The sequence below is a fragment of the Gobio gobio genome, assembly GCF_949357685.1.
Source record: "Gobio gobio genome assembly, chromosome: 13".
In the NCBI taxonomy this organism is placed as follows: Eukaryota; Metazoa; Chordata; class Actinopteri; order Cypriniformes; family Gobionidae; genus Gobio; species Gobio gobio.
This window is the reverse complement of record NC_137106.1, coordinates 43,728,716-43,754,452: the sequence shown is the minus strand read 5'-3', so window position 1 is coordinate 43,754,452 and position 25,737 is coordinate 43,728,716. Positions and strand designations below refer to the sequence as shown.

The 25,737-nt window shown below is 37.6% G+C and overlaps 1 protein-coding gene and 1 long non-coding RNA gene across 2 annotated transcripts; both read right to left on the bottom strand.

The window, feature by feature from the left end:
- Nucleotides 1-2,370: 2,370 nt before the first annotated feature.
- LOC307136075 lies at nt 2,371-15,746 on the bottom strand. Its single transcript, XR_013817734.1, has 3 exons — nt 15,458-15,746; nt 15,172-15,368; nt 2,371-3,666 (listed from the first exon to the last, which is right to left on the bottom strand). It is a non-coding gene; the product is annotated as an uncharacterized lncRNA (long non-coding RNA).
- Nucleotides 15,747-16,773: 1,027 nt separating this feature from the next.
- Nucleotides 16,774-19,571, bottom strand: foxa2 (forkhead box A2). The gene is made up of 2 exons (XM_079833763.1): nt 19,131-19,571; nt 16,774-18,448 (listed from the first exon to the last, which is right to left on the bottom strand). The coding sequence occupies exons 1-2, from the start codon at nt 19,200-19,202 to the stop codon at nt 17,291-17,293; spliced, it is 1,230 nt and encodes a 409-aa protein (XP_079689889.1). The 5' UTR covers nt 19,203-19,571; the 3' UTR covers nt 16,774-17,290.
- Between the last annotated feature and the right edge of the window lie 6,166 nt (nt 19,572-25,737).

Sequence of the window (25,737 nt, the reverse complement as noted above, 5' to 3'; positions counted from 1 at the left end):
CCTCCTGTGTAACAAATAAATCACAAATAAGATACGGCACTGAAGTTCACTGCTCAGTGCACTTCTGGTTGATTGGAATGCAAGCGTGTTGTAGTTCATTCATGGATGCTGTCGACAATAATCAAAGAAATCGCTCATTATGCTAAGTAAGTTTACTCAGGCATACTTTTATATTGGGCATACTTATTGGCCCTCATTTATCAAAAGTGCGTACACCAAATTTCCAGCGTACACCTGGCGTACACCCAAAACCACGGTGACTTTGAGATTTATCAATATGGACGTTGGCGTACGGCACGCTCAAATCCTACACCAGCTCAGGAGGTGGTGTACGCACGTTTTGAGTTAGTGCGAAAATGCGCAGAAAAACAATTCCTAACACCACAAAACGCACTGACAAAGATATGCTATATTATGACCCACTGTAAAACAACAACAACAACTAAAGCCCTATTCGCACGGGATAAGTAGGCTATTATCTGGGGACCTCGTGTGATTTAGAAAAGACTCCCCCACATTTGAATTTTGCGTGGCGCATTCGCACGGGATAAGCTGTGATTTTACTCGAATTTACTGACTTATCTTCCGGATATGATGTTACTTGAAAATGTTTTTTCGTTATATAGCTGTGTGAAATTATAAACAGTCGTATCGATATCATTTTGATTGTTTTATAGTAATACACATAATTTCGTTCAGTTAGAGAACAGACGCAATTAAAAACGTAACTGAGCAATAATAACAATACGACGGAAGATTCAGTTTCAAAGCTAAATGTAAAAGTGCCCATTTAAGCGAGTTGTCATTGTACTGTTCTGTTTTTGTGTTTTTCATTAAGAATAATATTAAACACACCATTCAAGCAATTTACTCCCAAATTGGTGCTCATTCTAAAAAGTGAAAGTAGAATCCTTGCGGGAATTCATAACGGTGCGCATTATATGCAGCCTAGCTCCATTCTTCGTGAAAGATAAAGATAGAAATGCGTACAGGACACAAAAACCTTGCAAAAATGATATACGATCCGCCTAATCCCGGCCAAATAGATGCCGATTCACACTGGACTAATATTATCACAGGACCTCTGTGTTTGGCGAAATATGGTAGGTCATTTGCGGGGGAATTTTTACTTTACATAGCCTATTACAGACATGGCCGATTCGCACGGGATTAAGATCACAGACATTCTCTGCAATTATTACAAATCACCAGAGCTCCCCACATATACTAATCCTGTGCGAATAGGGAAGTATAATTATAAACTTCAGTGTTTATTTTTATGCAACATGGACTTCAATGTTTAATTTGTGTGACTTAACAAAAGCATTTGATATGTATTCCTCCAGTTGCGAACTGTGCGCTTTACCTGATGTTGGTTAGGCCCGGCAGCTGCGCACGGACTAAGACTGAAAATAATTCAGACTGCCAAAATAATAAAAATGACATTCTTCTTCTTTTAAATAATAATAAAATAAATAATAATAATAACGACATTCTTCTTCTAAATCCAATAAGCGTCATTAATAATACAAATCATAATAATAATAATAAGAATCTTACAAATTGTCATGCAATTATTAATGTGAATGAATGGTACTCCACATCACATCATCATCACTAAAATAATGTAAAATAATGAATTGTGATAGGTAATTTCTCATCCAAACATCTATTTAAACTGGATTTCCACCGTACACCTTTTTGTGGGCGCCTTTAATCCCACTCTTTAAACTCCCAAATAATAGTTTTTTTGTTTTTTTCCCACTTCCCTGGTGATGGTCTCGATCTCCACGTCAGAGAAGTTTCGCTTCTTTGCCGTCTTCCGTGTGTCCATGGCGTAAAATGAGGGCGTGGGGGAGGCGGAGACTTGAATATATAGGGGCGTGTTATTCTAATGACGATCGTTTTCAGCCGCAGCATTTATCAAGGGCAGGTTTTGCGTACGCCTGGATTTCAGAGGTGCGCACAGCTTCATAAATCAGGCGGTGAGAGGAGTGTAAGCATAATCTTACGCCAACATATACGCCCGTTTCTACGCAAGATTGATAAATGAGGGCCATTGTGTTCATATTGTATTGCAAAACAATTTTGCTGCTATTGAGGTGAGAAACAGGTAAGGTTAATGACAGGTTTGGTGGGGTAGGTTTAATTACAGCTGTAAATAAATGCAGATATTATTCTTAAAAAGGTGGTCATCCCTTGACCACAAGAATTCCGATATCTGCTCTGAATAACGTTGGTCTCGGATCAGTTTTAGAAAGGAAATTATGTTTGCTGCTTCAACTTCATTACATCGTTTACTGCACCTGCAGCGAATATTTAAAAAATAATTTTTAAATAAACTAAATGATCATTTTAGGATTACAATGTCAAGTCAAGTCAACTTTATTTATATAGCCCTTTTTACAATGCAGATTGTTTCAAAGCAGCTTCACAGTGTCAAACTGGAGAATAATGCAGCAGAATTTTATTCGGCTGTACAGCCGCTCTGGAGAAAACGGTGATGTCATCTAGCTCATTTCAATTATCATACAGTGACAATGTGGGCAGATCAGTAATTTAGTTTATACAGTTAATGTAGTTTACTAATTAGATTTATTTGGATATTTAGTTGAAAATTGAGTGTCCCAAACTGAGCAAACCAGCACAATGTGTTTATTTTATTTTATGTATGGTTGCACATGAAAATAATTTACATATGTAAACATTTAAATCAACAAGCGACCACCGTTCACAAAAAATGCAAAACTAGCCAACAATTAATTGACTTTTTATGTGAACTAATCTCTTGAAAAAAGAAAAAAAATACTTTTCACTGGATTCTGTATAAACTTCAAAACGATGACATTATCAGTTGCACATCACAATCACACATAGGCCTACTTGATATTGAGTCGCTTTGTTCATTTAGGTTTTTATAGGTACTGGTATATGTGCTCATCTGTGTGAATGACAAAATGAAATTAACCAATTATTTGTGGGGGTGTAATAAGTGGAGAACATCATCTAGTTTGACCTGTACATTTGTAGTAATGTATGGCTTCAGATGGCTGAACAACTATTTTAATTCTTTTTTAAAGAAAAGCATTGTTTATTTATATTTATGGCTATGCCTATTTATGACGCTTAATTAAGAATCCATAGCTCCTTAGGTCAAGCTGTAATAAACCAGCAGACTTTAATAGGCCAATGAAGAGCCTTAATTGTCAAGTGAAATGTCAGGCAGAGACCGTCAGAGTTGAGTCAGTGACTCCGGTTGGCTGTCCTGTTGGTGTGGGCGGGCGCTCGTGTCTCCAGGCATGGCAGCCTGTGTTTGCAGTTGTCCCTAACAGCACCGACCGACCGACTCCAGCCCAAACACCTGTGTTTGCTTTTGCGCTCACTCCCCCAATCTTCATCGTGCAGGTCACATGATCGGCAGATAGCCCCGGCACCATGGGAATACAAAAGCAGGGGCTTTTAGCGCTGTTAATCATTAATGTCAGGCTTCCTTGTGCCCCTCTTTCTTGACGTTGCAGATGTGAATGTTATCTTGCTCATGCATTCAGGTCAGACGTGACTGTGGGTAAAGCTGCAGGTGAACGTGGTGGATGGAACGGGTTGAACCAGCAGTTGCCATATGATGAAGAGGCATGGCACAACGGTGAAGACGGCTGCTGACTGGTTCTAAAAAGAAGAACATACTCAACATGATTACAGCGTAAAATGATTGTAAAGTGTATTGTAGTATTATTTAAAGTTAAGCAATTGAAGAGAGAATGTGCAACTTTACTCACTCGTAGAATAATATTATGGAATATACATTTTAGTTGACTAAAAATGTGTATTCCACTAAACACATTGAAATAAAATCTTAAAAAAATAGCAGCAACCATCGGAGTCTTGTTTGACATGGTGACTGAGAGTGACGATAGAAGTTAAAGTAATTTGTGTTAACTTGGACCACATTCATCTTTAAAGAATTATAGTCACAATCCTGTACTGAAAAGATACTGAGATTTCTCAGATTTTTCTTCTACCTGAACTTCTTGTTGGTCGTTCCAAAGACCTCAACTACCCACCATATATTTGTATGGAATCTTGTTTCCGCCACAGAATGCAAGTTTACAGTATATCTCGCAATTCTGAATTGACTTTTTTCTCAGAAAGAACATTTGAATAATCTAAACTTTTTGTGCATTGAAAAGTTTACATTTTGTAGGTTTTGAATGTTCTTCATGGAACCAATGATGGCAATAAAGCACCTTTATTTTGGGAGTGTAGAAATGGGGTTTATAGATGCTTCGGCTAATCCAGAAATATTTTGTCCCAGAAAACAATTTTTTTTGAGTATTTTATCAGTAAGGCTTCAGTTGTAGTATGTCTGTAGTTAATCATTCCTAACAACAAAGTCATATATTGATCCAAAATGTTAGGAAGAGGCTGAAAACTAAGCAAGTCAGCTCAGTTCAAATAAATGTAGGTCTGTTCAATTTTGTATTTGTGTGTTACCTTTGCATTGTCATATTCTAGTTATAGTGGAATGAATTGCTTTTGTGAAAAAAAGAATTTATTCATCATTTTATTTCGCAATACGGGCAATCTAATGAAATCGCAAACCTGAAAAAATACTGGTTGTGTTAAATGCACAATACCGCTTTAACTTCAGTTATACGCAGAAACATGACTGAACCCACAATGTTGAGACATCCAGCCAGATTTACACCACGCACTGTTTGTTTGTTCACCCTGGACGCTAATGATAAGAACCTGGAACAGGAGTTCACCACGAAAATCACCAGTTAACCAGACCATGTTCCCTCTCTCCCCTGATGAAACTCCCACCCACACACATACATGCATTACCACACTGCTCCTGTCAGAGAAATAAAAAGCGGATTATAAAGAGGCATATTTCCTGAGCCTGGGCCAATGGGGAAATAAATAGTTCATTTGTTGAGTCAGAGCAGGCCCTAACCGTAGTGAGCTTTAAACAAAGGTGCCTGTTTACCAGCAGCAGGTAGAAGATGGATAGCTGGTTAAACATTGCTGGCATACCTGGCCGGTGCCATGGGCCGGTCAATGAGACCTACTGAGGGGACATTGTGTAGTCGTGTCTTATCTCTGGTGTTCCCTTTGAGACCAGACCTGTGAGTGAGAGCGAAAGGAACGTTTGAAGAGATGCAGATTATAATGGGTGGGCTTTTTGTTGGGCTTTTTATATAGTTAAGTTATCTATCTATCTATCTATCTATCTATCTATCTATCTATCTATCTATCTATCTATCTATCTATCTATCTATCTATCTATCTATCATCTATTTTGCTTGTAATAAGGATATATATATACTAAGTATTGTTTTTTTGGGGGGTGGGGTGTCATTTCACTTCCTTTTATGATGTAATTATTTATAAATAATATAAATATGTATAAATATATTAAAAATATAGATTTATATATCTATATATTTATAATATATATATTTTCTTTACATGTAAATAACTATTTAAAACATAAATCCATCATCATATCAAATAATTCAGGGCTGGAAAATTGGCAGAATTGAACAGAAATCATTTTATTACTGTAATTTTATATTCTTGGGACATACCACCTGGCCCTATTTTTTTTTCCGTTTCTTATAGCATAATACATAAATAAACGCATTCATGGCTCATGATTTCTCACTTAATGCATGAACAAAATACTGTATCACTTTTACGCTTATTTTAGCAAGTCTCACTCGGCTCTATGCAACAGCCCTTCAACAGGGTGTGTTTTTAATCGTGTGTGTTCCCATAGCCGTATCCTTGGCATGTTCCGGTACTTGCTAATCACCCAGATTGTGTGTGTTTCATCTTATATGAGTCAGTCGTTCTCAGCTATTTCTGTGCAGTAGAGATCTGCGTCATGTTTCAACACAGCGTTTCTCAGCACCCATAAATTACACAGTGGTGGCAAGTTAAAGAAGTGCTGAAAAGCCATGAACAGAGCTTTACTTTACTATCAGTGAAGCCTAAGACTGCACCATCCCACACACGACCTGTTCACACACTCGAGCATGCGTACATACTTGCACTCACATGCTTGCATATGAAAAAAAACACACAAAACACAAACAAATCTTTGTCCTCTTTCTTATTTTAAGTCACTAACTGTTTTCGGTTTCATTAAAATCCAACATCTTTCTGACCCAGCAGTGAAATCTGTCATCTTTCATGAGATCTCTTAAAATGCATTATGCGTTAATGCGTAAATGTATTAGAGAGTCTTCAAAACATAATAAAACTGACTCTTCTTATATTCAGTTATCTTGCTGCCTAAGATGTCCAAGTTCTTTTTCTCATGTGTTTATGAACAAAAAATCTGAATTTAATTTAAACTGACTAAAGGCTCTGTGAGGTACAGAGGACTTTTAAGAGAAAACCCAAACCCATATAGTCAAAAAGGTAATTGCGACTTTTTATCTCAGAATTCTGACTTACACTGCAGTGTAAAACATATGTGGCCAAAAAATTATGCTTAAATTTAGGACTGAAAAAATGGACTACATTGTGTTACTTTTTAAGGGGTAAATCAGAGAGAAATTTAGCTTAATTGTAACAGTTATTTGTGTAACACAATAAGGTTAACATGAACTAACAATGAACAATTCTTCTAGAGCATTTATGGTAACACTTTATAAGGTCTCATTTGATAACTTTAGTTAATGTATTAACTAACATGAAATAAGCTATAATTTTGTTGCATTTATTAATCTTTGTTAATGTTAATTAATAAAAAATACTGCCATTCATTGTTTGTTCATGATATTTCACAGTGCATTCATGTTAACAACACTTTAAAAATAGCCCTTTGACTGAACATGATTCAATCACTGACAGTGGTTCCACGTGACTGGTAACACCTAAAAGAATAAACCATGTACAACTAACTAGAATCAATGGTGTTCATTTAACTTGAATTAATGTTTTTAGTTTAACTTAAATGATTTTCATTCAAATGGAATTATTCAAATAATCCTACAATTAATGTACAACAGCAAACTAAATATAACATGAAGCAATCACAATTGAACCAGAAACCTGATACAATTGTGTTAAATCAAAATGAATTGCTTAAATAAAGTGAACAGCATCATACAATCATTTTTTGAGTGAAATACAACTTTTGGTTTTACAGTTTTTCTCAGTCGCTTTGGGTCATTTCTCGAATCATCCTCGACATTTGCAAAACAGTAAGTGCATTTCTCAAAACAATTGGTACAAATAGCAAAACACTATGGATTACCTGCAAAAGCCAGTCTCTTGCTCAAAATCCTTAGTTCATCTCTTAAAAGTAAAGGAACATGTCAGTGCCATCAGAATGACAAGTCCTTGTGTCATTGTGTACGGATAAGACAGTCAAATCGCTTAGTCATGTTGTCAATATAACTGTTGTCAGTATATCTGGAGGGATGTTCTGATGTAAAATATGGTTCAAATTTTGATGACAATTATTGTAAATTGTAGGTTACACCTTAATGTATGTGGGAGTTTGATTGCAAGAGACTGGACAAGATTCACATTTATGCTTTTACTGTTTGGACTGTAATTTGTTGACAGACCATGTCATTGAGATACAGAAAGGAAAAGACAGCACTGCATAGCACAAAGAAAAAAAAAGAAATGTAGAAATGTGAACATAGGACAATCTCCTTAGGGAAAACTGTACGTGCAGTGCTGTAGGAACTCCTGACGTTCCTGTCTGTTGGGCCACACATTCTCATCCACATCACAACGAATATCTTTAGAAAAAAAGTCTAGTGGAAATGTATAGAAATATGCTTGACATATTATGACAACTTGTTCAACCATTTTGCATGTAAAGACGTATGCTATGAACTAAAGCCTAAATGTTGTGAGAGGTGAGACTATTCAACAGAGACCCATTTTAATTCATTTTGATCAACATGACATAAGCAACTGATAATGTAGGAAACAGCAGAGAATTGTACATAATAATTTGCATGGATGTACCAAAGCATTTGCAACTTGTTCAAAGAAATGAGGAACTGCTTTTTTGATGTGCACAAGTGACACATTGATGTGAAGATTGAACAGGTAGCTTTAAGAATTTCGATTCTGATCTGAGAAATGTACCAAAGCGACTGAGAAAAACTGAAATAATGCATTAGTAAACATTGAAATTAACTTTAACTAAGATTAATAAATGCTGTAGAAGCCTTGATCATTTACTAATGTTTGTTAATTTATTTTAAAGTGTGACATAATTTGTTCATCTTAATTTCAACAGATTATAAAGGTGTATCTGATAACATTAGATAATGCACTCTGAACTAATATAAGCAAACAATGAACTGTTAACAAATATCAAAGGTTAGGCTAATAAATGCTATGAAAAATGTGTAATGCTCATTAGTTCATGTTAATTAATGCTTTAACTTATGTTAACAAATTATATATTTTTTACAGCGTGCAATCACAACAAAGAAGCACATGAGGGCTTTCTCTTTGCGTGCAGCCATCGCATTGTCATCCCTCCTCCTTTTATAATTTCTGATCAAAGCAGTCATGTGAATTTCGTATTGCTTTCTTTTGATACCACTCATTTGTGAAACACATTCTAGATCAGAGAGCTACTGTATCATTAGCAAAAACCCCATATAAGAACCCTTATACTTGACAAGATAAGGCATTGTCCTCAAACCTCAATCTTGACCCCCTTTTAGCCTCAGCTGTCCCCTGCACATGCAGAGGTGAAGCCCGGCCACAGAGATATATCCACAACATGTAGCATGAGCGTGTTTGTTCCCGAAATTGTGAAAAGCCACGCTAAAGTATCTAAATGACCATACAGTACAACATACAATGAGAGTTAAACACATGGGGCAGCTGGACTCTTATCTGAACGAAACCAAGCAACAAAGGAGCCCTAAGACTAAGAGGCTTGATGCATGGGAAAGCTATGGGCCAGCTATTGTGGCTGCCCTTCTGCTGAGCAAATAGTCCAAACTGTTCATTCCCCGTCTTCCATTCTCTCGCCGGCACATTGTTTGTGTCCTTGCATTTCATTCGGCAAGGAAGATTGCTCTCAGGCCCAGTGAGCAAACAGTCCAGAAAAGAGCCGGCTATCTTCTGCTGTTCCCAGGAGAACTAGCATTTTGATTTGGGCTCCAAGCTGTCAGAGGATTGGAGAGTTGATGTCAGGGTGCCTGAATTAATTGCTTTAAGCCGAGGAGGGGGCTGACTACGTTTATCGCCAACTGTTCAGTAAGATGTTTCCTAGCAATTATGCCCTCGACTTCGGCCGTGAGCTCCTCAATTGTCGGCTATTATATTTTAGAAACATGCCGCAGATGCCTCAGGATCTAGACTAAATAAACTTGCGTGTGCGGTTAATGTTGTCTGATGTGATTTTCAAGTCAAAAAAGAGCATATTCATATTCTGTTGGATATTACACTTGGCAGAAACCAAATTACAGAACTGTTCAATTTACATTTTTTCTTCAAACACTTTCCAAGTGAAATGTTTGTGTCTATTTTGAGTAGCGTGCAACATTTTTGCAAGCCATACAACAATTCCTAAATGTCACAAAGTATGTAGCTGTTACGTCAAGCACCATTTAACATCTGAAATTAATTGTAAACCCTATTGTTGTTCTTGTCCGTTACCATCAAAGGGCACAGCAAATGCTAAATAATTCATCTTCCCTATCCCCATCTTTCCCTATAGCTTCGACAGAGAGAGCATTTGCATTGTAAAGGCAATATGAGTCTTAGCCTATCACATAAAAGGCGCATGCATTTGTTTAGATTATGAACGGCCTCTCGTATATGCCTCCCTGTTCATATCCATCATCTCATTTGCTTTAAAAGTGGCATCATTACAAGGCATCCTCCAACAATGCTTTGTTTTGCATGTAAAAATGGCTTTGTGGATGATTTGCATCGGTATAGGTTTGCATTGGTTGTAGAACGGTCTATGGGAAAAGTGACCTCAACGATGGGTTGAGCCTTTTAAACTTCCTAATACACAGTTATGGTAACGGTTGTTGCTAGTGATAGCCTACCAAACAAAGCCCTGCAAAATGTTACCATTTTCTGACTCCTTTCTCTTTTATTTCCTTTTTTTTTCAACACTAAAGCACAACAGTCAGGTTTCAGAAGTAAACATTCATTGAACGATAACTAATTATAAACTTTTTGTGAGCTCAGAGGTTGTTAATCAGTGTTATATGCTCATGTTGAAGGCAAATTTTTTAAATAATCATGTTCAATAGCTGAATTTGTGGTGAAAAACTACATTACCCATGATGCTGTACAGAAAATTCCACCAATCAGAGAGTTATGGTGAGCAAAAGAGCTCTGCAGGAAACGCTTTCCCATAATAATCGCCTCCCTATGCAAATTTTGCAAATAGTTTAAACTTAATATACATTGTTTTTAAAGGTATCATAAACAAATTTAAATGAATAGTTATATAAATTTGATTGTCATTCACAATGCATCATGGGATTGTAGTTCTTTCCTTCACTAAAGACACAGTCTTGTACATTTGATTTTCAAATACTTTTTTGCTTCAAATAAAAGTATGTTGTGATTCAAATAAAAATGTTGTGGCTTTGTTAATACACTTTAAAGAAGTTTTTTTTTTCAATCTCTGTGGGAAAAATGAATTGATACCAACTCCGCTGAAAAAGTGGAGGAGCACTAATGAATTCTATGTCATGGAAAAATAATTGTTTGTTTAAAGCTACACTGTGTGATATTTTCTCCCATCTAGCGGTGAAAAGGTATATGACCATCCAGTGAATATTAGTTTCTGTTCCTCTCAATTCCGATTTCGTTTTAACTCCTACGGTGGCCGATTTAGTCCAAGATTAACATGGCTTCCAGTTCGACCTCGTCCACATTCGACACGGTGCCATCGAGTGTTAAAACACGAAAGGCGAAGCTTGAATTTACGGATATGTCCCTCTTTGGCTAATGTACTTTCAAGATGGAGGGGCAACATGGCGACCGGCATTTGAACCCCTCACCCGTATGTATTTTCAATGGCATATTATAAACTAACAAGAATCCTTTATTACTTGAAAGAAGTAAATATACATTAATGAGCACATATATTTTTGAAAGAACTAAGTGTTTTTAGCTAAGAATAAACTAAAAAAGTTACACAGTGTAGCTTTAAATGGTCTTATTCAAGGTACGCACTTCACATCTACTTATATGCCATTCATGGGAATCAGCAATTCACAATTGTTTTGTATTGCTGTTAAACATACACTTCAGATGGTTATTATAGCGTTAAATGTGGCCGAGGGGTCTTGTTAAGGTTCTCACTAATTGATGCTATTGTCATCTTTTCTGTAAATTGGAAAACAAAGACATGCTCGCCGATAATAAATCAGCCACTACAAAGGAGGAAGCTCTTGATCTGACAGGAAATTGAATTAAACTGTCTGCTATGTCGCTGTCAGCGTGAGAAGAGGGGTTAAACATTGTGTGTCAGGGGACCACTACTGTGTAGCATCTGAGAGTAATCTGTTCTAACGTACCAGAGGCTCCTCGGGGCTCTTTAACAGGCAACACCCAGACATTAATCTCTTTGTGATAAATGCATTTATATGGATTAAATTGAAGATTGCCTTTAGTTTGAGAAAGGGTTGGTGAATTATTTAGGTCTGGGATTTACTTTAAGGGCTCTTGCTATGGAGTCTCTGGGGACACTGTGGAGTTGTTGGGTATGTATTTACTAGCAGGTTAAATTTGCCCATGGCCGAGAACAACATCAAGAGATATTTGATCAAATGAAAGAACATCAACTGGAATTTGCTCTCCCATCACGTTTGCTCATGTCTGCTTTTGTTAAGTGGTTTACCAGACAAATGATTTGAATGCAGATGTGACATAAAGGAGCTTTATAAACTGTCATCTTCATCAAGTATCACATTGCAGACGTCGTAAAAAACATAAGGAGGCATAACCACAAAACTCATAAATCCAGATTATTTGTGTGTGTGTGTATTTTCCATGAATGCTTAAGGCAAAAGATTCTCATGAATGTTGAATGAGTATGTCCATCACCCTCTAAACTACAAGCTCCTCAATGTTGAAAAAAAATGCAGAAATCACCTTTGTGACATACTCCTCTCACGTACAATAAATTGGACAAGCTCTATCTTGGAATAACCTATCGCCTTTACCATTTCGGCACTGGGAACACATGCAGGACACAATCTGATTCGCCTTTGTTATGCAGGGAATCAAGCCGGGGCATCTGGGCTTGTTTGCCTTTGGTAAGAAATGGAGATTGGTTTGGAGGTCTGAATGAATTGCTGGCGTCTGTGTTTATTGCTTTCATTAAGATTTAATGAGTCAAGTGTCCTTCCCAGTGACTTAGATTTTACCCACAGCATTTGACCGCAAGAAACGTTGGGCAAGTCTGTGAACTTTTGCCATCCATGTACATATGTATGTTAATGTACGTGAGACAACTAAGAGCCTCTCGCTGTCATTTCTTATTTAATATCCTACTTATTTCAGCCATAAAACGGATTCTGGCATTTATCCAGGCAATGTTATCCCTAAAAGATGCTTATGTTTAAGCAGCGAATCGGGGGAATGGGTTTGTTGAATGGACATGTGGTTTGGCCTGTACGTCTCAGCAAGAATTTCACACCAAGCTGTTGGATGAGTGTGAACACAGGCCTGACCCATCACACTCTTACACCATTTCCGCTGCATTCGGCCAGAATCTCCGACCATAACACCCTGACAGCATGCAGGCCATTTAACAACAGCTTCCATACAATCATACAGCCTTTTAAAGCTAACAAATAATGCACAATGTTCCTATTCAGTGTTTGAAGGGTTGGGCATGTACATGACTTTAAAAGCAATGTGAGACGAAAGGAAAAACATTTGGTGATGATTCATATCAACACAATGCCACCTACTCATCCCATCGATTACCTATTCTGAATGATAGTAAACTGCTGAATAAATGCTCATGAGTGTTTTATTTAGACAAATCAGCTCATACTGATACAATTACAAACTTCATCTTGAAACTCTCCAACAATGTATTTATGCACTGCATCAAATGTCAGGACACATGCATTACTCCATCCAAAGAAATGTATACATATATGGTGAATTAGAGTGCTAGATTAATTTTATATTTTACTGTGTGGAATGTATTTGAACAAATGTACATTGATCAGGTTATTGACTCACAGAAATAGAGGTGTGTATTATAAAATAATATTTTATATTAGAATATATCATTTTATTTACCAGGGTAACTAAGAATAAGTAGGCCTAGTGTAAAGTGCAAAAGTATAATGCATACTCCACATTTTATGATATAAAAAAAGAAAACTTTAAAAAAAAATCGGTTTTATGGTGGTATTTTGGGGAGAAATAGCGATTTAAAAAAAGTTCACAAACAGTTCAAGGTCATTTTAGGAAATAAAGCGTGTGCTCTCATGTGTTCTGCGTCATATATGTAGAACAATATACATAAATATGGAATAGCAACCAACAACAAAAAGAGAAAATCACGAGATATACATTCTAAATTTTGTTACACTTAAAATTGGAGAATAACTTATAATAATTTCACCCAGCAGGCTACATAGAAATATTCATGGAAATATTCGCCTATTGGATTTATTATTATTGTTACTATTAATGTTGTTTATATGTATTTATTTTTTCATAATCTCTTTTGGGGGGATTTTTTTCTTCTTCTAGTTTTACATGTAATCGCATTGCGCAGCGTTTAAAATGCCTTAAAGACTATTACAAAGACTAACCTAATCCTATTCGGCATATTGCAGTGAAACTGCCTTTCTAACTTTAGGGCGTAGATTAGGCGTCTGTGTTGTGCATTAATATAGTGTGGGACAGCAGCAGGATTAAGAGTATTTGGTCTTAAATCGGGGTAGTGTGAACGGTCCCTCCCCAGCAATGGGTTAAAGCGGCATTACAGCTTGTAAGATGGGTGTCCCGCAGATCTCCCAGGAGACCAGCTCCACTTGGGTGTTCCAGCACTGTGTAGAGCAAAATACGGGCTAAAGCCATTTAGATGACCCGATGTAGATGCCACCATATACGCGTTCTTAGGCTATTTTAATTTTTGTTCCCATCCCAAAATTAGCTAGCACTTAATTTGTAGTTTATGTTCAGTAAGCTAACAATATCAGGAGTTAATGTGTATTCAAATGAGGAAATATAAAGAAAATAAGTAAACAATAATGCAGTTTTATTTCTATTGATATATAAGTGTACAATTTGTTAACCGTTAGGCCTGCATTATGTAGAGTGTTTGTATGGGTCGCACTTCAAATTTTAGGTGATGATGCCCATTGCTCTCCTTGAGAAACTTAATTCGCTTAATGAGAATTTTGAGGATCAGTTGTTTACGTTCTGGCTTTCATTTGCAGTATATGCAAATTGAACGACGCGAATTAAACAGGGATACCTAAATGAGAAGGAAAAACACGCATATGAGAAAAGCTGATTTCGTTGCTAAAACAGCAAAAATAGTTTGATTTCAGGTTTTCATTATTTTTCATTTATAGCCCACGGTGTTTGCAAGAATCACGAATTTATTTGTAGGTATTAGCTATCGAATAAATATTTTTAGATCTCACTTTTTAAGCATCTGGGAGGTTTTTTTTTTTTTCATTCCAGGCCTCCTGTCTCACATAGCCACAAGAAACTTATGGTAATATAATAATAGTAATAATTATTATTATCGTTGTTGTTGATACTGAGGATTATTTTGATAGCATTGTGCAGAATCCAGAATAATAAGAGAGACAATCGGAGTAGCTGCCATTCCTTTTTCTCTTTCGTTGTGAGGGTAAACCTGATCTTGTCTGTAGATTGTCATGTTAATACTTATTTTGTCTGCTGTCAAACATAAAGTCCTTGCTAAATAGAATGCTCACGTTGGTGGCTGTTGTCATTTGTGTCTCTGGAAAGATGTAAAAGCACCAGAAATTCGACGGCAACATTTGCTTCTTGGTTGGCTAAAATAATTAAATATGTCGAAGTTTTCGCTTTCTTTAAACGAGTACAAGCGTACAATCCTTTATCTGCACTGATAATTGTGTCGCTTAGCCTACGCGTTTATCTCGACAGCAAGTTCGCCCGAAGAAAAACATCATTGCTATGTACCTGAATTCCATTTGATGGGCATCAGTTATTGGCACGGCGAAAGCAATGCATTTCTTCTCCAGTATCATTGGCATCAATCAGCTGGAATAGCCACCTGACAGTCGGCTGAAAGAGCCCCTTAACATCAGCACTTGAGTTGTGTCTGTTCAAGCGTCCAACTCTACAGCCGTGAAATCGAAGTTGCACGCAGAAACCTCCTATATGAAATCCCCATTAAACACAGCATGCATCGAAAGCCTCAGCAGCAACAGCAGAGAGCTGGATTTAATCATGAAAGTGTTCGTACCTGGAGTCTGCAGCACGAGAATCCTAGCCTCTCCCGCTGCCTTCTGCACAGGGCTGGAAGCCTCACGGCATTTATTTGAGCTCAAACTCTGTCACTGTTGACTTTAGCAACAAAGCAAAGATTTCACTGCCCCGCTAGTTTAAAAAAATGATTATTTTACCAAGATATCGATCAGTGCGCTATAAAAATTCAGCCTAGCATTATGTCTAAAACGAGGGCCACCGAAATTTAATTTCTGTGTAAATTTACCTAGAAGTGACGTGCTCTTATTCAAAGTTTACACTCGTGTGATTTGATTGCTCATGTACACATCCTATATGTATTAATACCGCCTTTTTCATTGTTTACCAGTTTTTGTTTATTCGCAGATCATGGGGGTTTGAAATACAATGGAATGGACTGAGAACTAAAAACACTGAGGTAACAAAACCATTTATTACATGGCCTTATTTGCCATTATTCAAGTTTAAGGAGAATCTGCCCGTGTAGCCTACCCCAGGGGACACAGATGACTTCTCTTCTTGATCTGCAAGTTTACTATTAAATGGGGAAAGCCGGTAAAACAGCTTCCTTATTGGTGACAGAACAGCAATGCGGTGTCTGTCAAATATATGCCCCCACTCAAATATTTATTTTTCTGTTTTTAGTTATTATGGCGTATTTTGACATGTTATTTATTTATGTAGCCTAGGCCTATGTATTTATGTATTTTACATCAAATGGGTTTCACGTCTATTCATATGTTGGAAAGAAACGAGAGAATTCATAAAGATGATTCTCAATTCAGAAATGGGTTCGAGCTTTATGTCTGTCATGCCTCATTCTGTTAAATGATGCTTATATTTGTTGCAATTATCACCATCATTTAATGTGTGTGTGTGTGTGTGTGTGTGTGTGTGTGTGTGTGTGTGTGTGTGCTTATGTATATGTATATATTATGTATATGTGTATGTTTAAATAAGCAATGTGCATTTTATATAGCCTATTGTTATATATTATATAGGCCTCTTATATGCAAATAAATCGCGATGCATATGTGGTCATTAATATGGGTTTCTGAACACAACACAGGCTACATTGTATTGTGATGGAGAAAAATTAGATTTCAAAGGCTAGTTACCACTTTTATGGGCCTGCGTAAAATGCAACACATCATTCAAGAAATTAAAAATACACCATTTTTAAGTAGCCTAGTTCAATGCTGAAAATGTAGGGCATTGATTAATGTTTCTATATTGGCTAAACGCATTTTAGCTTATTTCATTTATCAAAAAAAAAAAACTAATTTCATGGTCTATTTTTCTGTTTTTATTGTTGATATTAATTTTGGTCAGGGTTGAAATGCAAAGAAATTCATCAGATTAATTAAATCAGAATAATGTGGAAAATTCGATATAAATGTGTAGCTTACAAGTGGTTCATATGTGTAAATGCACTGATAACTGGTTGAGCAAAATGACACATTATTATTATTAGTAGTATTGTCGTTGTTCACAACACAATAACACAAATGAGAGAAAATCAGAATTGAGAAAAAAATTCAAATAACACTTTAATATAGATTCTGTTCTTGTCATCAACTACAAGAATACACATTTACAAGCCATAAATAAGTTTACACAAGTGATTGAAGAAGTTCAATCCGTCCGCAGTCCTTCGGTGTGATTTTGGTCCATTTTCAAAAGCCGCCTCGAAGAGTTCGTCACATTGTCAACATATCTTTTACAAAATAATTACTAATGAACATCTAAATTAACGGGAAACGTCAAAAAGCAGAATACATATACACAACCATTTTACAAATGTACAAATTGTCACAACGTCCGTGAGGGTTTAGGAAGAGTTCAGGATGGGCCTGGAGTACACACCTTGGTAATAGGATGTGTCCGGCGAATCCAGGCCCGCTTTGCTGGCCATGGAGCCCATGGATAACGCGCCGGCCATCGGAGAGCCGTAACCGTAATGCATCACTTGCTCATATGTCTTTAGGTCCATTTTGTGATGCTGTTGCTCCGATGACATGAGGTTGTTGATGGAGAAGGGGTGATTGAATGAATAGTGATGTTCTGGCTTCAGGTGTCCTTCATGCGCCAAAACGGAGTGATGTTGAGCTAGGAGATGCTGCGCTTGGGAGCTCGGCGAGGCTGCGTGCTCCGGGCTCAGACCCTGACCCGACTTCATGTCAGACAGGGATCTTTTGTGCTCGTTGCTGGACGAGTTGGAATGAGGAGATTCGTTCCCGTTGCAGCTCTCGGAGCTGCTGTTCGATCCGCCCTCCGATGTTTTCCGACCCGGCTCCTTGCTCGATTTCTTGTCGCACTTGAAGCGCTTTTGCCTTCGCAGATAGCAGCCGTTTTCAAACATGTTCCCGGAATCGGGGTGAAGGGTCCAAAACGAACCTTTGCCTGGCTTATCCGGGGAGCGCGGAACTTTCAGGAAACAGTCGTTGAAGGACAGCGAGTGGCGGATAGAGTTCTGCCAGCGTTGTTGGTTCTGTCGGTAAAAAGGGAAAAGGTCCATTATCCACTGATAGATCTCACTGAGGGTCAGCATCTTACTGGGGGACTGCTGGATGGCCATGGTTATTAGGGAAATGTACGAGTAGGGTGGCTTGGCGTGCGTGTAGCTCCTCCGGTAGGTCTTCGGGTCCCTCGATCTGTTGATGTTCGACTGGCCATACATGGGGCTCATAGCGTTCATATTGCTGTACGAGGTTAAGGCGTTCATAGAGGGTGCTTGCGCTGCCATTGGGCTCATGGTCGGGCTCAGGGCTGCGCTCATGCCCGTCATACCCGCACCCATGCCGGCCATCGCTCCCGCACCGGGGGACATGCCTGTCATTGAAGGACTCATACCCGTGTTGACATAGGACATGTTCATGGTGTTTGCTGCAGTCATGTTTGCAGTCGAACTCATTCCGGACATAGTCATGTAAGTGTTCATGGAGTTCATTCCCAGTCCGGTGTTCATGTTGCTGACCGAGGTGTAACACTGCGAAAAAAAATCAGACAATACGATCAATTAATGCAACTCCAAGTCTTATACATTTAGAATAAATTGGTTTGGCTACATAAAAAGAGAAATATTAAAGTAACTATTTTTACAAAACAGGGTTCCTAAAGGTTATTTTATTAATCAATTCGGAACTGTCTTTAATAAACAGTTTTTTCTTTTCTTGAGATATTTAGAACCATAGCCTAAGTCATAAGAGTGTTAACAAGGCTAATAAAGTGAACGTTTGTTTACGGCTTTTTGGTTTTGTTTTTTTGTCAGTTAAGGTTTCCAACAATATTGCAGCAAAACGCTGTTGAGTCTATATTACCGCCGCTCACAAAAAGGCTATAAAACCAAGAAATAGGCTAGTAGATTGTTCAAAAGTTCAAATGCCCGGTTATTTTCGCTTCCGGATGCCCGATGTTGTTGAAAAATTAAACCCATGTATTCGTCGGTATCCATAATTGGAAATGAAAAGTTTGCATTGCATGTCAAGCACAACTTTGTTAGGATAGTGCAGGGCGTCGAGATGATGGGGGAGGATTTGGAGGCGCCTCAAGTCAATATTTGATCTCAAAGTTAATATTATCTCAGGGCTAATATTGAGTTGTATAAAACCGGATCGGATTTCGACGAGGAGAAAAAAATACATATATATTTATTTAGGTGAGTTACCCACCTCGGGCTCTCCGTAGTAAGCGCTCCAGTCTGCTGCGTGTTCGTGTCCCTCCATTTTGACAGCACCGAGCATCCTGGAAAAACAATCTTCTACTTTTCAAAATGCTTCCCCACACGAGAAATGCTGGTATTGTGTGTCCTTTGGCAGCCAAATGTGGTTGTTGGGGACCACGGGATACACTCGTGTCGTCGTTGTGCTCTCCTCCTGTCAAGAGCTTGCGCATGTGTGTGTGTGTGTGTGTGTGTTTCTGAGATGACTCCAGTTGAAATGACGCCTGCTGCTGGCTCTTAACGCTGTGATATAGCTCTGTGCGCCCGGGCGAGCCTCCAATCCCTACTGCTTCACTCGGCCCCTATTTGAATAATCTGCTCACACCTAGGCGTGAGACTTCTCCATTTGCCCCCCTATTGTACACCTGCGCAGCTTGAAAAGAGCAGCCCCATTTGAAAAGATTCATTATATCCTAATCTTATTGTATTCCAGCGGGAGAAAGGGGGAGATAGAAGTTTGGACTGCTGCGAGAGGAGTGGTTTGAAATCCAGATAAAATTGAGGAGAACGGATTTAAGAATGCCAACAGCTCTGGGTTCAAGTATATAGTCTTTATTCAGATTAATCAACAGTCCAAGTGTCTTGTTTTGTTTTTCATAATTCACAAGCCGCATTTATTATGCACAGTCAATGGAAATCGATTTTAAAGGCATGACATATTTAAGCAAATCAATCTAACTTTGTTTTATTCTTTTAATATATAGCTACGTTTTTTTTTTTTTCATTTAGTTCTTTTTCTTTTAGAGCCCAATCATTTCCAGTATGCTAAACAAAATGTTTAACTGATCTTTAGATCTTATAAAAGGACAGCTGGCTGTATTAAAAAAAAAGAAAAAAAGAAAAAAAAAGATATAGCCTATATAGACTATAATTCTGAAATAAGATAAAATATGAGAGGAACAAGAACGAAAATAATATGGGCCAGATCAAAACGTGTAAATGTTTTCGGCTGTTTTGAATTCATTTGTTTACCTGCGCTCTAGTTTATGTAACTAATAGCGGTACACAGTTTGCTGATGTAAGAGCAGGTCATCGGTGTTGATTCTGCAGAGCTCAGTGGCAAGATTTGATTGCCTTCATTAAACAAAGTAGCCTAACATTTATACACTTTGTTTGACTGTCCACGATATTTAGCTGGTGGTGGCTCGGTGCACACACTGAATACAACGAAAAAAACATGTCCCCTTCCATTTATAGCTACAACTTAACTATTTACTATTTACTTAACTTATACTATTTAAGCCTATATTTCAGATCATTCTTTTGGCCTTTGATGGTATGCATCTCTTGATTTGCGCCCTCTCTTGGTAAATTGATTTTTCCACAGAAGTACGTGGATACACTCAGTTGTTATCACCACGTTCATCATCAGTTATTTTTTAAATCTTATTCAATAATTTAATTTTTAACAGATCAGTTAGTGCCATTCAAATAGTCGAAAATGTCACAAAATATTGGCCTATATTTCATGTAGCCTATACATTCAAGCTCAAGTGTAGGCTACATGAAATATATGACCTAGTACTGATCTTTTATGCATTAGCCAATATAATTCATAATTTAATATATAAAATGATCAACCCTATGAAGTTACAGTTCGGTTTCAATTTATTTGATATTCACATGTTAGCTAAATTTGCAAGCTGAACATTCCTTGTCATTTTAATCGAATACTATTTCTTTAAATAATCAGCTATAGGTACATCAACTCTTATTATTCGATTTGACACGTGCCTCACCTGCATTTTAATGGTGTAGAATCAGATGTAGTGTGTATTTGCGTATTACAGGGATACAATTTGCAAATATAATCACGGAGTTTATTTGGACCTGTGTGTATTGTGTAAACGGTGTAAGTTTGACGTGCTCACAGACACCGCTAAACGCGTGGAACATCTTCGAAGAAACAACGTTCAGCAAATTCGTCGCTGTTTCTTGGTTTGCCATGACGTATGCCTTTAGGAATCATAAAAGATGGTACTGTTATGAAGGCAACCCTTTCGCAACGTTGACTGAAATATTGTAACAGCAACTCGAACCCAATTAAAACTGGGTCATCACCAGAAATGTAGGCTTTATATTTGCTGATTTTGTTTGGATAACTCGTTGAATATTAAGAAACAATATTCCTTCAGTTTGAAAATGGCCTGTCGTGAAAATGTTTGTCTTTAGTTGCCGTGTTTAGCATGTTTACACGTTGATCTGATTTTTCAATCATTTCTTTATACATGGCAGTTAAACTAGAGGCTGAAAATGTTGACATTGTTGCCAATTGTTGTCGTCTTAAAACTGGTCCATGTTATTTATCATATTCATTAAGTAGGTTCATCCTATTAGCAATTTAATATATGACTTAAAATTAAACTATAAAAAGAGCACTATTGTTTCTGTTTGCAAGCTGATACATCTTCAAATGAGGAGATTGAAGTGTGTGTGTGTGTGTGTGTGTGTGTGTGTGTGTGTGTGTGTGTGTGTGTGTGTGTGTGTGTGTGTGTGTGTGTGTGTGTGTGTGATTCAGGTAAACCCTACATTATAAGGACAAAATGATTTTTTTGTGGTCCCCATGAGGAAAACATCTTATAAATAAGACTAAATTGTGTTTTTTTTATTTAGTTTTTTCATGTAAAAATGCAGAAAGTTTTGTGTGATGGGCTTAGGGAATAGAATATACCATTTGTAGAGTATACAAATCATTATGTCTATGAAAAGTCCCCATAAAACATGAAAACATAATGTGTGTGTGTGTGTGTGGGGGGGGGGGGGGTGTACTATATAATGGGAATTAATAGCATCATTACTTACATTCAGTAATCATTGATGGCACATTTTCATTATCAGTCTCTGGCATGGACCATCCCACAACTTGAGACACATAGACAGATAAAGTTGTCTTAATACACAGAATCCTCATATGACTAGATAATACTACATATTCTTATCAGAATATCGCATCACTACAGCATTGTCCAACTGTCCAAATCTTAATCACATCATTTAAATGAACATGCATTGACATTTGTATCCACTTTTACCAAGCTAGACTAAACTAAGTAACTAGTCTTACCTAATTTTGAGAAAACGATTTAACTACTTTTATAATTACATGAAACAGTGTCCTCCTGGATTATTTTGAAGTTAATTATTAATAGACAAGGTACAGACTGTGAAATCATTCTGTGTAGAAGGTCACTATCTTGTATTTGGTGGAAATGGAAAAGGACCATGTCTTTGAGTAAACACACCACGCTGGAGCATTGGTCTATACTTTGATACCTCTGAACTTGCGTTGGTATATGTTCCGGTTTTCGAAATAATCGAGCTCTAAAACAATAGATGGCAAAATTTTTACTTTATTGAGAAGCACTTTCTTTCTCTAATGCTTCAGGATTTTCTCTGCTTCTCTGCATGGCCCAGAGCTCGATCATTCATCATGCGGTTCAGAGCGTTCTATGTGTTGCAATGTACTGTCACTGTGGGTGGCGCCTTGGTGATCCTCCTCAATCTCATACATTAGGGCCTGTATTCTCAGTAAATATTGCCATGGAATCTCCAAACACGGACCTCCATTCTCCTTTTCGTCGCTAGGAATTCGTGTTTGAGATCGTAGAGAGGTCAGGATATTTTTAAGTTTCTAGAACCTGTCTAGATAGATAGATAGATACTCGGTTGTCAATAAATGAGGAAGCAGGATTTCAGTAAATTCCATGCTGCTGTTTGCAGGAATGTGTTACTTGGAGCTTCTCTTTCAAAGCTTTTAAACCACAAAAGAGGTCTTTAAACAGAAGTATGTTTGTTCTAATTTCTTCTCTCTTTTTTTTGGCATTTGCACTTTTACCCCTTCATTTATCTGCTGGAATACAAAAGGGCCAACAGGTTAAGCTTATGATTCATCTGTGTGAAACTGATAACTGGATCTCTTTCTTTCCAAATAAAAGATGCAAAAATGTTTGCCGCACAGTGTCTGTGGCGACAGTAAACATTCCAGAGCGAGACAGGAGTTTGTTCTGGCTATTATCTGGCACAGCTGTGACAACCCCTGTTGGCTGCAGGTTTGCGGCCAACCAAAGCATGTTTACCTGGAAATGAATCTCAAAAGTAGTGCGACGGGGAATGCACACAACGCTGGTTGGATGCAGAGGGGGGGAACGCAGGCCCGCCATTGAAATGCCATTCAAAGCCAAAGGGGTGGTACGGAAGATATTGCACAGGGGCCTGGGCGCAAACAGTGGCGTAAATGGGCTAAAGGACTTCCTCAAATACGCACATTTTGATATTGAGGAGCATTCGCCGAGGGCTGCCCCGTAGTGCACTTCTGTTTGGTCTGTATCCAAGGCCCACTGCAATACACTTCTCTTGTAATGCAAAAAAGACCACAGCACAACCATGCATACCTCAAACAAGGTGCCAATCCACGTCCTGCAAGCCCAGCGTACTGGAGGGTCTGAATGCACAAAATCAAACATCTCTTCATTTCAGCTAAATGGCCGAGCCGGGCAGAAGTTAAACGGGGTGACAGAGGGAACAAAACAAAGCCCATCGAAGGCTTGAGATGGTAAATCTCTTAATTGATCAGATTAATGCATTATAATGCTTTGGCATGTCTGACAAACTATTACCCCTCTGAGGACAAAAAGGTTCGGATTAAATCCGTTATTTTAATCCTTCCATTTTAATGTATGCCACAGCAAAAATGTAATATCACATAACCCTCCATTGCTATTCATCAGTGAGGGAACTGCAAAGTCAACACTCATTTTAATTACAAGCCAAAAGCAATTAAACGTGAGGACAAGCGTCAGTATGCTAATTAAATGGCAGGCTCCCGTGGGAAGAGAAGCTCTTAAATATCACTGCTATCAGTCCAGATTGAGCACTACGAGCTGCCATCGTTCACACTCACCTGACACATTTTCACCTCTGAGCTGCGGTAGAGCAAACACGGGCTTGACTGAAATCAATTCATTAGTGAAAGTTATTAAAGAGGTGACAGCATGTGTAATGTGAAGTTAGTTAGAGATTAGAGTTTCCTGTGTTTCCTTGCCATCTCTTTCTCTCGTTTCATTAGTTAGGTTAGAAATGGTAATACAGGAGTTTAAGACCAGCAGTGCTTCTTTTTAGATTTTTCTAGAAAGCCCAGAAAATACCTTAATTGGTAGATTCAGTAAATCAATGCCAGTCATTACCAGTGTTTCCATTGCTTGAACTGACTGATGCAGGCATTCAGGCCCCTTTAAGAAAACAGTCACGTTTCCGTTTTACATCAGTCAGAAGGCATTTGACTGTTCCCATTTTCCATTATTCCCGTGTCTGCCGGAGTCTTATCTGTATTCCGGACTGATAGGTGATAGTGAGTTTGGGATTAAAGTAGCTGGAATGAAGGCTGACCCAAGAAAACCATCACCAAGAGCTTCACTCTTCAGCTCCACGTATTCATATATTAACTTCTTCAACACGCCTAATGAATATAATAATTGTTGCAGAATTCATTTAAGCCTTATGTAGTTTTTAACCCTATAAAGTCTACGCTGTCATATTTGATACATACATTTCTTAAACATGAGCAAAACTTTGCTGAAAAACCTATTGTACACAATCTACTACATGCCTTCTATCGTTTGATTGATAGATCATACTTTTTAGCAAGTAAAAGGCCTTTTAGTATATTTGTACAAACGTCCCCCTTCAATATTTTTTGCTGTAAAATCCGATTTTTATAAAGTAAACATAAGAATAACTTTTATATTGCTTTTGTTAATTTAATATGACCATTTACGAACATGATCTGTCAGGCTTTTGAGGAACGTTTATTTATTCAGAGGCCCAAATGAAGCAAATATATGCAATTTGGTGCAGTTGCTGATATTTATATGACCAAAAAGTAAGATGAAATTCTGATCATGTAAATCAGCGACCTTTATAACAGTATAGAAGACTACATAAAATGCATTTAAATATCAGTTGTCAATCTATATATCCCTATAATATGTCTTAGTAAGATGACATTTAAATGCATTTAAATAAATTCCTCATAGAGTGTGAGCTCCATATTCTCATATATATCGGCCAAATGTACTAAATGTGGGAAACACTTTACAATAAGGTTTCATTAGTTAACATTAGTTAATGTCTTTTTATTACTTTTATTACTTTTATTTTTATGTTAACATGTAGTTAACTAATGCTAATCAATGGACCTTATTGTAAAGTGTTACCCAAATATGATACAAAACATAAAAGACAGACTTTTTTTGATTTTCTTTTATATTTTCTCTAAAGGTAAGTATGAATGCTTAGATGATGGGCTATAAATGTATCTAATAAACACTGATATGTGCTGATATCTACTCTTCCTCTCACCTGTCAGACTCAGGAGGGAATGTTATTAGAATTCTGCCCTGCAATTCCTTCCTGCCTCACCTGAAGATCCATCCATATGCAGATGGCTAATTTGTAATGTTTACTGAAAAACAGCATGGGGGAACCAGGGAAACTCAATCTTTTTGTCATCCCAGCCATTCATTCAAAGGTCCCCCAGACACCACCGCCCCAACATCAGT

What these genes read in the sequence shown, in the direction of transcription:
- foxa2 (XM_079833763.1), bottom strand. Translation starts at nt 19,202, where the DNA reads ATGCTCGGTGCTGTCAAAATGGAGGGACACGAACACGCAGCAGACTGG. An exon ending in CTTACTACGGAGAGCCCGAG is followed by an intron (nt 18,449 to 19,130) that starts GTGGGTAACTCA and finishes TTTTTTTCGCAG; the next exon opens with TGTTACACCTCGGTCAGCAA.